At 37.2% G+C, this 15,008-nt stretch overlaps 1 protein-coding gene across 2 annotated transcripts in view; it reads left to right on the top strand.

Annotated features, from left to right (window-relative positions):
• Window positions 1–15,008, top strand: part of NAV3 (neuron navigator 3) — a 359,287-nt gene that overhangs the window by 265,350 nt on the left and 78,929 nt on the right. For both annotated transcript variants that reach the window (XM_054718827.1, XM_054718826.1), the window contains exons 13-19: window positions 552–684; window positions 1,334–1,604; window positions 2,466–3,174; window positions 5,251–5,739; window positions 10,424–10,465; window positions 11,971–12,131; window positions 13,663–13,851. In XM_054718827.1, the coding sequence (XP_054574802.1) occupies window positions 552–684; window positions 1,334–1,604; window positions 2,466–3,174; window positions 5,251–5,739; window positions 10,424–10,465; window positions 11,971–12,131; window positions 13,663–13,851 (1,994 nt within the window). The remainder of the gene's footprint in view (window positions 1–551; window positions 685–1,333; window positions 1,605–2,465; window positions 3,175–5,250; window positions 5,740–10,423; window positions 10,466–11,970; window positions 12,132–13,662; window positions 13,852–15,008) is intronic.

Below are 15,008 nucleotides of genomic sequence, written 5' to 3'. Positions count from 1 at the left end.
CCAGATACTGTGAGGTATGACAAGGGGGGTGCTAGGATAGAATGAATCTCAGTGTTCAAGATTTGGTGAATGATTGGAAGTAGTTACTAAGGTAGGACAAAGAATGAAGGATGACTTAATGGTTTCTGACTTAAGCACAGTTTTGTTTTGTTTTCTTTTTATTTAGAATAAAGTGTGAATTCTTAGGTGCTATTTGACTCCTGATTACTGTTTCCAGAGGGAAAGGGAGGGGGATGCATGGGTAATGTTATTCTTTCCTGATATTATATAATGTTTGTATCAGGGTTTCCAGTCAGTCTATATATATTCCCCCGGAACCTGGCTCTGCTCTAGACACTGATTCTTTGCAAATACCAGATAAGGTTATTCTCAGGCCTGCATTCAATTCTTATTAATATTATTTTCTAAAAATGGACAGTGAATAATTTTTCATCATAAGATTAAAAGAAAGGATTGTCTTCTGAAAGCACAATTAGGGTCACATGGAAATGAGGTGACTAGCATTGTGCAACCCGTGTGGAGTTCACTGCTGCTGCATGTCTTGCCTTTAGCTGGGATGACAGCAGTTCGGTGAGCAGTGGTCTGAGCGACACCCTCGATAACATCAGCACCGATGACTTGAACACCGCGTCCTCGGTCAGCTCTTATTCCAACATCACTCTCCCTTCCAGGAAGAACACTCAGGTGAGAATCACCTGCTTTCCTTTTCCAGTGCTTCTGCCAGATTTTACCCCAAATTATTATATATATTAGAACTAAATTTAGCATAATCTCTTAATCTGAAATAATTGCATAAACTGAAGCAGCTTGTGTGTATATATATTTTCTATGGGTTAAAATCTAACCCAGGAAGATGTATGATGCCATATCTCTCTTAGAATTGATATAATTGTTTAAAATATAAAAAATATTTTAATACTCTGAATTTGAGTAGTTCTTGATTAATATTATATTTATCTCTGAAATAAGTTACTGGATCTCTTGAGGATGGTAAATCAAGAATGGATATTAGGTAATTAAGTTTGATCTTGTCTTACCTTTTCTTGTTAGATTTGCCATAGAAAAAATTACCTCTTCTCTAAAGTGTTTAATTAGGGTTTTCTGCACATATATTTATGCTGACATTCTCTAATATGTACAAGTGAGAATTCTGAGGCTAAAATTAGTGAAACGTAAATGAAAACAGAAAAAAATGGAGGACGTTTTGGAATTCTTTTGAAATATAAATCAGTACTTTTTTTTTTAACCAGTTAACAGAATATAAATTTCAGTGCCTGATTCACACTTTATAGATTTTTCTGCACAAAGTTTTTCTGTCATATTTTCTTCATAGCTGAAGACAGATTCGGAGAAACGTCCCACCACGGATGAGCCGTGGGATGGCACTGAGGAGCTGAAAAAAGCAGAAGAGGACTTCGACAGCCCTGCGGATGGCGGTGGCAAGTGGAAGGGTGCTCCCTCGGGCCTCCCTGAAGACCCTGAGAAGGCAGGGCAGAAAGCCGCCCTGGCTGTTTCCCAGACAGGTTCCTGGAGAAGGGGCATGTCTGCCCAGGGAGGGGCGTCGTCTAGGCAGAAAGCTGGAACAAGTGCTCTCAAGACCCCTGGTAGGCTTGTCAATGGGCAGCTGCTCTGCACAAGTGTTTCAATGGATTGTTTCCATTTAATCTTTGTCCTCTTTAATAATAGCTTTCTTTTTATTAAATCATTCTTCCACATATCTATAACAATCTAAGCATTCTCTAGAAATCACTGTCATAATTTCGAGTTATTGAGTATCTTTATTTTGCCACAGCCACTTCTCATCATGTGGTAGTAAAATAAGGCTATTTTTTTTAAAAAAAGAAGATTGCTTTCATTCTGACTGCCTTGTGAAAGTTCAGAATAGTTATGTCAATGCCTCAAAGTTTCACTGCCGACTCTGAGAGACAAGATCAACCACTTTAATCTAATGGGTTAGAATGCTGGGGATTTGGAACATCTTTATGAAAGAATTCTTTGAAACTGAAGCATCCTTTTTTTTTCCCCTAAGACTCTCTCCCTACTTTTTAAATGGTGCCTAATTTTAAATAGTGCCACCTGAAGTACTGATGTAACAGGGCACTCCAAATGTAATCATCTCACGGATATTCAAATGAACTCTTTTTCTTGTACTTAACTTGATTGGATGAAGTGCTATCCTTATAAAGGAAGAGCTGCAAGATATACAGCAATAATAAATAGCATAATTACGTGTTTTCAATTATTTCCCTGATCTCTCACCACATTTGTCTAATAGCCCTATTTTTGCAGCTTTTTACTCAATATATTAGAGTGAATGCCTATTTAGACCATATATATATACATACATATATATAGGAACTGAAATCATATAAAGCTGTATTCACCTTTCACAGATTCTTGAAAGAAATATCATTATGAAATCATAATGTGCAGGCCAATAAGTGTGTGTCTTTCTCATTAACTAGGGAAAACCGATGATACCAAAGCTTCTGAGAAAGGGAAGACTCCCCTGAAAGGATCCTCGCTGCAGAGGTCCCCTTCAGATGCAGGGAAGAGCAGCGGGGATGAGGGGAAAAAGCCCCCCTCGGGCATCGCAAGGTCAACTGCCACGGGATCTTTCGGGTTTAAGAAGCCCAGCGGAGTAGGGTCATCCCCCGTGATCACGAGCAGCGGAGCCACCATCACCAGTGGATCGGCCACGCTGGGTAAAATCCCCAAATCCGCTGCCATTGGTGGGAAGTCAAATGCCGGGAGGAAAACCAGTTTGGACGGCTCCCAGAATCAGGACGACGTGGTGTTGCATGCCAGCTCCAAGGCCTCGCTCCAGTACCGCAGCCTGCCCCGCCCCTCCAAGTCCAGCGCCAGCGGCATCCCGGGCCGAGGCGGCCACAGGTCCAGCACCAGCAGCATCGACTCCAACGTCAGCAGCAAGTCAGCGGGTGCCACCACCTCCAAACTGAGAGAGCCCGCTAAGATTGGGTCAGGGCGCTCCAGTCCAGTCACGGTCAACCAGACAGACAAGGAAAAGGAGAAAGTGGCCGTCTCAGATTCAGAGAGTGTTTCTTTGTCAGGTTCCCCCAAATCCAGCCCCACCTCTGCCAGTGCCTGTGGGACACAAGGGCTCAGGCAGCCAGGGTCCAAGTACCCTGACATTGCCTCACCTACATTCCGAAGGTAAGAATGGGTAACATGATGACATGAGGCTGGGAAAATGCAAAACGACATATACATATATACAAGTATATTCTGAGACGCATATATCTTAGATTCTTTTATTCCATTTTGAGTACAATGAGGTTTAAGAAACTGATCATATAAATAGCACAAAAGTGGTGCTCATTTTGAGAAATGCTCAAACTTTCCAGTTTTATTATTATTGTAATACTAGAGGTTGGGGGGCGGCGGGGGGGGGGGGGGGGGGGCGGCCAGGGGGAGGAGCCACCCCCTGGTCGAACTCCTGGTTGAACTCCAGGTCAAGGGGACAATTTTCATATTAGCCTTTTATTATATAGGATTAGCAACACAAACAGCATTTATAAGAGACTTAAATGCACATAGCCATACCTAGGGAAAGTGAAAAGATAAAGTAACAGCTTGTAAATTTCCATAGATTTTTTCGTCTCTTTTTTCATGATTAAAAATAAAGTAAAACAAAATAGATCCTTATGACTATTACTATTCATTTCCAATATTTATTATCCTTCTGGCTCTTAATGAGTTGATGATCATGAAGGTAGAGGAAGTGTTCCTTGTAACAGAGTATGCTGGACACATTTATGTACTACTGTATCTTGACCTTTTTTGAAAATAAAGGTACAATATGATTGACAGAATTTTAAAGCATTCTGATGTTGGGAATAGGATAACAACTAAGGAATGCGCTAGGTTTTCTAACTCTTCATCAGCTTTCTTTGACATGAGTGTGGTAAGAAGAATGGCTTGGTTTCTGCACTAGGACTGTCTTTGTTACTGAATATGTAGAATTCTGCACTGAAATATCACTATCTTTAAATATTTGTCTGTTCTAAGTGACAGGAAGAGACATACAGTTAAAGACTTGGGACAAATAGTTAAACCTCTGCGGGTATGTTTCCTCAACTGTGAAATGATAGAGTATGATTTATATGCTATTACATGTTAAGGGGTTTTAATGTTTGTTTTTATTATAGTGCCTAAACCAAAAACCTTAATATCTGGGAGGGAAAAAGAGTCTCAAAATATTTGCATTTCAAGCAATCTCAGATACATGATTGTTTGAAAAACTAGAGGGTGTATTCCTCAGTAGAAATATTAATCCTGAAGAACTGGCTTTTTGAAATGTTGATTCTCATCAGAAAGAATAAACTATGGCTTGTAGTGAGAGTAAATATTTCCGTCGCTCCAGTAAAAGCCAAGAGTGCCCTCCAGTGGCCCATTACCTATGAAACAATTTCTCATATTCGTCATAAAATATTTCACTATAGGAAATATGGATTTCATTGCAACTTAATTAGTAATCATTATGCCATTACTTCATATCACTTTATTTCCATATTTACATAAATTTGATAATATCATCTTCACTTACAAAACTAAAATGTTTTCTCAACTAAGCTCCAGCATCTAACTTTGCACCAACTATGTTTCAAATCACTAACAAAAATACGAATTTGAATAGCACTGGCAACTGACATAAAATCCTTTGGCCTTTCTTGGGGGAAAATAAAGACAAAGCTGACATGTTGCCAGTCGTGTCAAATATTATCTGTAACCAACTACTTCCTGATGGTTACTCAGGCCGGCAACTGTGCAACATAACCTCCCAGACCTTGCCTGACACATTCCTTTTAGACTCGAATAAAATGTTAAAAATGTTTCTTATGTACCGAATGCGTAGAAGTTGTTTCATTATAATGGTTCTATAAATAGGTAACAGCAAATGCAGTCAAACTTACTTAATTTTCGTGAAAGATTCTCAAGGTCCCTTACGTTGTGAGAGCCAGGGATGTTCATGGTTGATTTTGGTTTGCCCACTCCCCCCAGCCCCTGGGTAGTAGCATCCCAGGGTGGCCTTACCCTGATGGTGATCTGAGAGATTTTAGGCAGTAGATTAAAAAGTTCAAGCTTACAAAGTTCATGAACATAGAGACAGGAAGTGCTTGGCAGCTGGGCACATCCAAGCACCCTTGGCTCTATGTACTGAACCCTTAATATTAAATGTGGATATTAGTTTCTCGGAACAACTGAAGTTGTTATTTGTTTTTCTTTTAGGTTGTTTGGTGCCAAGGCAGGTGGCAAATCTGCCTCTGCACCTAATACTGAGGGTGTGAAATCCTCCTCAGTAATGCCCAGTCCTAGTACCACATTAGCGCGCCAAGGCAGTCTGGAATCACCGTCGTCCGGTACGGGCAGCATGGGCAGTGCTGGTGGGCTCAGTGGCAGCAGCAGCCCTCTCTTCAATAAACCCTCAGACTTAACTACAGATGTTATAAGCTTAAGTCACTCGTTGGCGTCCAGCCCAGCATCGGTTCACTCTTTCACGTCAGGTGGTCTCGTGTGGGCTGCCAATCTGAGCAGTTCCTCTGCAGGCAGCAAGGACACTCCGAGTTACCAGTCCATGACTAGCCTCCATACGAGCTCTGAGTCCATTGACCTCCCCCTCAGCCATCATGGCTCCCTGTCTGGACTGACCACAGGCACTCACGAGGTTCAGAGCCTGCTCATGAGAACGGGTAGTGTGAGATCTACTCTCTCAGAAAGGTGAGCTTTCCTGGAGGCATGGATGAAGCCCTCCCCCCACCTCCCCGCACGGTGCCCACCCCCTTCCCCGTTAAATCCCTGTGATTTCAGTGGGAGTACCACTTTGCAAAGGGACATAAAATGGATGCGAATGGGCCTTTCATTTGCTCTTATTACCAAATTTGCACAAGAAAAAAAAATCTTTAAGGATAGGATAATGGGATAATTAAGTTTCTTGATATGAATTCATACACATACCCAACAGGCAATTGGAATAAAATTCAAAGCATGTATTTATGTCTTAAATGATGTCTTCTCAAGCCATTTTAATGATTTGGCTTAAGCTCCAGGACAACACAGCTCCTTATGGTAATTTAAGCATTTTTAAAGACCAAATTTAAATCGATTCTACAATTATGCTCTGAGCAATATGTTAAATTTGCTTTATAAGCACTTCTATGGAAAAACAGCAAATGGACCACTGGGGAATCCTAGTTGAATTAGAAAAGAAAAATCAATTGTCAGATATGAATTCTTAGAGAAAATTATAATAACACCAGTGACATTTTTATTAGGCCCTTTGAAAATATATCTCATGACAAAATATTTCTCATTGGTTTAATGAGTTATGGGTTTTTAAAAATTAAAATGAAAAGCATAATGAGGCATTTCTTACCTGATATACTTACTAGAAAGCATCACTGATGACTAAAGTGGAGCTAGATTCTCTCCCTACATACAAAATTCCTTTCTCAGATATTTTGGTATTGACTCATTCCCCCAGGAAAATATTTTGAAACTGCGACTTTTTTCTAATGAACTTACTGCTATTTGTTTCTTGGCACACCTAAAGCTTTCAAAGAAAAAAAAAAAAAGGTCTTGGGCCCTTACCTTAATCCTGTTATTTGTGAAAGCACTGCTAGTCACTGAAATCGCCTGATACCCTTCCCTAAATCAGGAGTGGGGAACGTCCGGCCCGCGCCTTAAAGGCCCACAAAATCATTTGGTCTGGTCCTGCCAAGGCATTAGGCGTGAGTTCATTAAATGTTTGACCAAATATAGCAGGCTAATTTTTAAGTTGGTAATTTTGTATGGTCTGTGAATAATGTTATAAATATGCAAATGGCCCTTGGGAAAAAAAAAAAAAAAAAGGTCCCCTCCCCACCCTGCCCTAAACTTTTGTCAGTCTAGATTTGATGCTGGCATATCACCTCTTTTCCAAACTTCTAGCCTTACTCCCAGAATCATTTTTTAAAGACATCAACTAAAGCCCTTGTCTAAACACTCACTACGGTATACCAGTTGTCCATCAATGTAAGATTTCCCACTGCTCTTCCCTGTTTCTCTTGCTTTCCTGAAATAAAAACCCAGAGCAAAACATTGCTTCCAACCCACTTGCTTCCCACTCCCCTAACAATGGTACATGGACAGCCATGCAAATGAGACTTCCCTTTAAGAAAAGGATTTTAAAGCTAATGTAACATTGATGCTTGATACTTCTTGTGGTAGGCTGCTAATTACAAAATACACTTTCCCTCAGAAACAAACAATTGTGCCAGAAGAAATAGAATAAGCAGCTGGGTGATATTTCCCCTCTGGGTTTGTCATTATGGGCAGCATACACAAAAACACTGGTATAAGTACTATTGCATTTAATATTTTATCTAAAAAGTTAGCTTCTTACAGCATCCTAGATTTGAGTTTCAGCACTTTACAGGTAAATGGGTATCCTCATATGTCATTTTCAAAAATTCTAACAAGTAAATAAAATTATATTGAAAATATATTAACAACCTATAGTTTTAATGAATATATCCTAGATAGTTTACTGATATGTGAGGAACCCAAATAACAATTTTATAACCAAATCAAGTACATTGTAAATAAGTTATTCTTTATTCATCAAAATGACCCTCCAAAATACTGATTAATTTTTAATCATAAACATGACTGCAGCAAATTGATCGTTTAGCCATCGATCTATTTCTTTGTCATTCAGACATTAAAAATTCAAAATAATAATCAACTAACTATTTGTAACCAGGTAACTAGCCCTCAAATCAAACCAGATGATAAGTTGAAATTTTATAAACATATAACATAGATGCAATGTTAATATTTTACTTTGATCTATATTTTCATTGTCAATATACATTTTAACCATACAAATGCACTGGCAAATAGGCAGTTACTTATTCTCTTTAAGCAAATCTTTAACTGTTGCTCATTCTTTGAAATAGACCAGTTTTACAAAGGAGAGTGTTCTAATATTAGAAATAGCCAGATGAACAATTTTTCTAAAGCAAACTTTAAATTAATTTTGAACAAGTTAATGTTTGCCATTGATTCTAATAAAATATATTGATGACTATTAAACTGTGAAAATTAAATACATTCATGGGTATAGTATATGATATAAGTATTGATTAGTTCCTCCCAGTAAATTACTGATTTGAAATAATTTTTGATATAAGAAGTTGTACTTTTTCTTTCTTGGGAACAAAATTGAAAGTAATTTCTTCTAATTCTTCAAAGCACATTCAAAAAAGTGTATGATCTATTGAAGAGAAAATTAGATCCTATCAGAGATGCTGGCTTTGTTACAATTAAGCAGTCAGTAGAATGTTGAGAACACTAAGGAAACCTGAAAGAAAGTGTACTGCAATGTAAATACCTAAGACCACGTAATCAGAGACAGGTAATAGAGGTAAACAGAAGCTCATGCCTTAACCTTTTCATCTACAATATCTACTGTATTGATATTCGTATTCGAGTACCATTGACTCAGTTTTTCATAAAGATTTTAATTTTTGTTTAAAATCCTATTTATTACCTTTAAAAGAAGATAAAATATCATAAACTAGTAAATAAACCAGCAATAAGTTCTTTAATAATTTTCCCTTTAGCTACTCTAGTCATTGGTAGCCCTTAGGCCATAACCAGTTCATATTTGTTTTGTTTGTTTTGCTTTATGTGACTTAACCAAATTTGGAAAATAATTTAAAGTAGTAACCAACTTTAGAAAGTTCTGGCTTGTCTTTAAATGTCCGATCTAATAACATGGCATTCACTGTCCTGCACAGGTGTCTATTGGCTTTAGACAAACAGTGACTGTCCTTTTCAGTTTATTGACTAAAATCCCCACTCCACTCATTTCCATGGCCTGCCTGGCCCTTGCAGGCATGAGTTTGTGATGTTTCAGGGTTTGTGGAAAGTGTCTACATTATAAAATCAATAATATTTATATTTAAACAGATATTTCTACCTAAAGTTTTAACTTACATTGGTAAATTTAAATATATATATATATATTACTTTTCTTTCATTAAGTTTTCTGCATGATATAAACATAATTTTATACCATTGATAACATTGGCAAAACAATGCCCATATTCAATTTCCTCTACAATGTTAAACTTTAGTAAATTTGCACACATGAAAAAGATAATCTTTAAAATGACCTATAATCATATTAATGCTTTAACACAATGTAGTTCATATTTAGAGGTTTCTTGTATTTGTTCAGTGTGATTCCTTTTTGTTTGTTTGTTTAGCCACACTACTAAAAAACTTTTATAGTCAAGATATATATTAGAACTGGCCTCTCCATAATATGGTAATTACCTAATGAGGACCCTCCCCAAAAAATAAAATTAAAGTTTTAGAATGCCTTTGGATGCTTTATATTGCAGAGACAAATAATGGAGTACACACAGAAGAAAACATTTTAGCTTTGATTTTGAGTGATTAAAATTCAAGTCAATGTGAATTAAATTTCATTCATGCTATGTCATCCCATTACGCATATATCCTGTGTATTTAATTTTGATCATTTGAGGTTCTAATGAAAGAGAGCTATAATTCTGCAAATTCAAATTAATTGTATTACTTGGTTATCCACATGCCAGAGATTACAACAGAAATCTCAAGACCTGTCCCACTTAATTGTTGAAATCCTCTTCCTCTATTTTTAGAGAAGCCACTTCTCATTTCTCCAGACACATTCTTTCATCTCTTTCTACAACCAATTGAGAATTCCTTTGAGGATTCTTTAAAATAGATAATGATAAAGCATAGAGCCTTTAAAATACCTAATTTATAATTTCCAAAAAATGGCATAGTTTAATTTCATTAAAACATGTAAATAAATGATGCCAGGCACATTGTTTCAAGCAGATGTTTGTTATATATTATTTGTTCTTTTATATGAAAATAGGCATAAATATTCCTTTATTTTTACTAAAAGTAATTTGAATACAAAAATAAATACTAAATAATGTTTGTATCTTCTCTGCCTGTTAGAACTTGTCAATTTAACTTAATAGAGCAAGTCTATCTCGATTCCACCTCTGTGTTTCTCTTGCATAGCAGAAGTCTAGTCAGTTGCATGGGGAGAGAAAAACTACAAACTATTAGGTAAATAGAATATTGAGAGGAATTATTCTAACATACGATTTAACCTATGTTCTAATAATCCTGTCACTAAATTGTAATTGATTGGAAACGGGTTAGAAAGGAGCACACATGTGTTGCAACAGTAGACATCTGGTCACCTTTGGTAGTTCTTTTCCAAAGAGTTAAGCATTAAATATATGTTTCAAAAAGTTTATTTTGTGTAGTTCAAACAGAGAACCATTTTTGTTGGATGTGTAACTTGGAAGTTTTGTTTACATTATGTCCTTAGGGATTTTCTTTGTTTTAACAGCATACAACTTGACAGAAATACACTACCCAAAAAGGGACTAAGGTATATATTCTCTTGGCACAATTGCTGCCTTTCTTTCTCTGTTGTTACTTAAACTTTGTGTGCTGTCTTTCTTCCTCTTCCTTTGTTTGTTTGCAGTGAAGCACCTGATATTGAGGATGATATCACTTTTAAACCTTTCTCAGGTCTGAGGAGTAGGTGAGCTAGCCCGCAGGTAGAGAAGCTCATAGAGGACGAGACCCAAATTAAATCTAATGTAAATACCATTTATGGGGGCAGCAACTTTGGTAGAATGCAGAAATCACTTCTGGAAATTCAAATTAACTTCCCTAACTTTTGCATCTTGGGGGCATATGCTTGCAAAACCTCAAATCCCATATAGTGTACGGATGTGGTCAGATAATGTTGAAAGGATGCTCTAACTTGAAGCAAGAAAAATATTTTTTCATCATCAGAGGACAAATACTATAATTAGGTATGAATTTTTAATGAATCCTTTTGGTAAAAATTCAAGAGTTTTAATTTCTGTGTTTTCTTAAGAGTGCTTATATCTATCAGATTAATTTAAATATTAATTATTCTAGTGTTACATAATCTCAAAATAACTTTTCAGTTCATCATAAAAAGTAAAAAGAAAATATAATTCATGCCCATCCATTATTGCACACTTTTATCTGAGGGAAGATATAGAATGAACTATAATGGAGCTATGACACCGTATGAACATAAAAAGTTGATTGCTCGTTGGTGCTGAGAATTTACTTATTCTGGTGAAAGTGAGTACTGGCCAAATAGGTCTTCCACAGTATCCCTTTTATCTCCAGTTCCTTAGCAATAGCAAACAGCTTGCAATTGGTCCATTTTAAGATTCTGTTCTATAGTGTATCTATAATAATAAAAGTGTAATAGTCTAATTAGACTGGACGTCCTTCTGGACGACCTTCTGGACAAAGCCAGGGCTGCGAGGGCCGAGGTAAGCCGCCGCAGCTGTGGGGGCCAAGCCCCTTGCACAAATTTCATGCACTGGGCCTCTAGTTTTCTAATAAAGTAAAAACATTCTCCCTCCTTCTTTAAAAACAAAAATCTAGATATGATGTCAAGTGGCATTTTAACCAGATAAATATTTTCCTTTACTTAAAAAAAAGAGAGCTGTTAATTTATGTTCCATTCCCTCTGCTTTTCTATGACAATCACTCCAATTCCCTTGTCCACCATTTCAGTCTATGTTTCATCCTTTCGAACCCACCTAAGCACTGTGCTTTTGAGTCCTCCTCAATTAACTCGGCTGTCTGCTCATTGTTTATAATTTTCAACTACATATCTCACAAAAGCATACTTTTTTTTTCAAAATTCTCTTTTCATTTCCCTGTGAGATTCAAACAGATGGTGTCAAATCATCTGGAAGAACTAAGCACTTATAATTCAATTCAATCTATTTGAGAATGCTGTTTAGTCTGAACAATAAGCTCCTCTCACTTGCTTTCCTCTCTTGCTATTGCCTTGCCCCTTTAGATGTGCTTAAGTGTCTCAGCTGTGCTGTTTTGCAGATACACCCCATCATCTCGGCAGGCCAACCAAGAAGAGGGCAAAGAGTGGTTGCGCTCCCATTCAACCGGCGGGCTGCAGGACACCGGCAGCCAGTCGCCTCTGGTCTCCCCTTCTGCCATGTCAGCTTCTGCAACAGGAAAATACCACTTCTCAAACCTGGGTAAAACAGTCTAAAACAACAATTTCACCTCATTCCTTTCGCCACCCACCCTCAAAGGAGCCCCTATATCTCTCCCAAAAATTATTTATTTAAAGAAGCGATAAAGGCACCCTAAGAGTACTTTTATTTGTGTGATTGCTTACTGTTCACGAAATGATTTCCAAATATTATGCAGTTTGTTGCTCATGCCAACAACTTGACATAGGTTGTTATTTTACAGTCTAAGATCCCAAGGGAACAGACCTGAAAAGAAACCCCACCACTAGTAGGAAGCAGAGACAATCACTGGTTCCAAACACCCGACTCTAAGCCTAGGGGAGTTTTTACACTTCAAAAGGAGTAGGACATCTCTTTGTATTTTCTTTAAAATGGATTTAAAAGCCCTTATAACAAAATTAATCATCTTATTTGTAGAAAAATAGAAATAATTATTTTTTAAAATGTGACTTTATGACTCCAAGATAATTTCTTTCACTGTTTTAAAGTTAAAACCCTCAAATGCATGTGAAATTTTCTATTAAATGAATGCACTGTGAAAATTTTTGGATAAATATGATAAAAAATAAATAAATCACTAACTAGCTTAGCCATTGGATTACTTTGTGCTTAGCATCAATTGTATAAAATATAAAATCATTGGTATAAACAGAAGGATGTAAGAAGTCTAAACATGCCAGTTATTATTTAATAGATCCAATTTTTTTTCCATCCAAAATACATTTTTGGATAAAACTTTACGGTTGATAAGAGTCCCAGTGAGGCATCTCAAACCTAGTAAGACTCATTGTCATCTTCCCAAGAGACAGTTGCTCAGATTGGTTTTCCACCTTGTGCAAGGGTTACCGTGTAGAAGATTTACTATCAACCTGCACCTGCCAACTTCTATGTATTTGGTGGACTCTTCTGCATGCAGAGTGATGTTTAAACACCCTTTTATGGTGCTCTGTATCTATGTTTGTGCTTCCAGGGGTCCCTCCACCTTGAATGACCTTCTACCCCACTTCCTCTGCTCACCCTTCAAGCTATTCAGAATTAACCCCTTTCTTCTGTACTCACGGAAGCAGAATCTTAGCTGGAAGAGACCTAGGCAAAGACTGGAAGCTTGGGAAATTTAGATTTCTTGTAGTTTCTTTTATTTTTTTATTTTTCTTTTCCCATTAAAGTGGTATATTCTTCTCTAAAAAGAAACCTGCAGACTCTAGGAAGACAATCTTTTCTTCATAGGCTAACAGAACATGTCATGTTATTATATGTCTAGCATGAACAATGGAGGTAACTTGCTGGTTTTGTTTAAGATTGCTTTAGTAATTGGCATACTGCTCTCATGAAAGGGCTAGGAGGAAAGAGGGCCTCCCCTGCACCTGTTAGTGACCAGTTCAGAGGCAGCCTCTCGGCTTATCTTAAATAGGGACACCCTATGGATTTCTGCTTCCATAAGAATCAGAATCACGTTTTCACTTTCTGTCAGCCCGCTAGTTTTATCACCCAAGCCCCGTAATGACAGGCTATGTGTGTGTGCTTTGTTTTCCAGTGAGTCCAACAAACCTGTCTCAATTTAACCTTCCCGGGCCCAGCATGATGCGCTCAAATAGCATCCCAGCGCAAGACTCTTCCTTCGACCTCTACGATGACTCCCAGCTCTGTGGGAGTGCCACGTCTCTGGAGGAAAGGCCCCGTGCCATCAGTCATTCGGGCTCCTTTCGGGACAGCATGGAAGAAGGTAGGTGTGGAGGGAGATGAAGGTGAGGTTACTTTATTTAACTCTGAGATTAAAACTATCACATCACAAGAATTCCTGAGGAGTAAATAAAGGAGGTTGTGAGCTCTTATTTGATGAGCCCTGAAGCTTGAAGAAGTTTCAGTCTGCATTATTTTTCTTTCTTTATGTATTTGGAAATATGCCAGAAATTGCTTCGATTAATACTGGACTATAGAATAGTTCAGAATAAATTCTCATGCAAAAATTTATGTAATTTTAGAGATTATTTGCCCTCACGTATCAAATGTCAGAGTGAATGTTTTGTTTGACATCTCTGTTAAAGGGCCATAAGAATATAGGAATCAGAAAAACTTATCTTATGAAACTACCATGTTCTCAGAAACTCCCTCTTGTGTTAGTTTTATATCATATCACTTTTTAATTCATATTGTATCAACTTTTTGCTTTATAAGTTACATTTCCTTATTTAATGCAATGAAATTCTCACCTGTCCTAATAAATTTATTTGTAGTTGTAAAGTGCTACATGAACACTTTATAAAAAATTCAGGAGGCTTAATTGATTTTCAAATGTATATAATTTTCTAAACTATAAAACCTCAAATGTCAAAGTTGATAATAATCCTGGGAGATTTTCCTCTTGGATTTAATGAGTGATTTTAAGTACTCATAAAGGAAACGTGGCACTCGCATTATAAAGCATATCAGTTAAAGGTAAAATAAAAGTAAATGTAGAAGTTCAAATTGATTAGAATAAAATCAAACATTAAATTGTCCGTACTCTCCTATTCCTTAATAATTATGTATAAAAGGAAGGACTTCAGGTCTTGAAACTTACTAGGGCTTAAGCCTCTGGCAACCCATTTATTTGTGGAATGAACATGAGCAAAGTTCCTAACTTTATTACCCCTAATTTCTGCACCTGTAATTCCGCCGGTTTGTTATGAGGATGAAATTAAAATAAAGAATAGTTTTGTTCCTTTCTCTGTCCCCTCCCTACCTTCTTATTTAAAGTATCTCTGATTGAAAGCTCAGGCAGCTGTGAAAATTAGCTCATGGTTTTCAGGTCACCACTGTGCGCTCAAGATGCTGGCACTGAATCAGTTCACCACAGATGCCACTGCTCACTGTGGGAAAGAGTGGATTCTACCCCGAGAG

The sequence above is a fragment of the Eptesicus fuscus genome, chromosome 7 (genome assembly GCF_027574615.1).
Source record: "Eptesicus fuscus isolate TK198812 chromosome 7, DD_ASM_mEF_20220401, whole genome shotgun sequence".
Lineage (NCBI taxonomy): Eukaryota > Metazoa > Chordata > Mammalia > Chiroptera > Vespertilionidae > Eptesicus > Eptesicus fuscus.
This window is presented reverse-complemented; position numbering and strand designations above follow the sequence as displayed.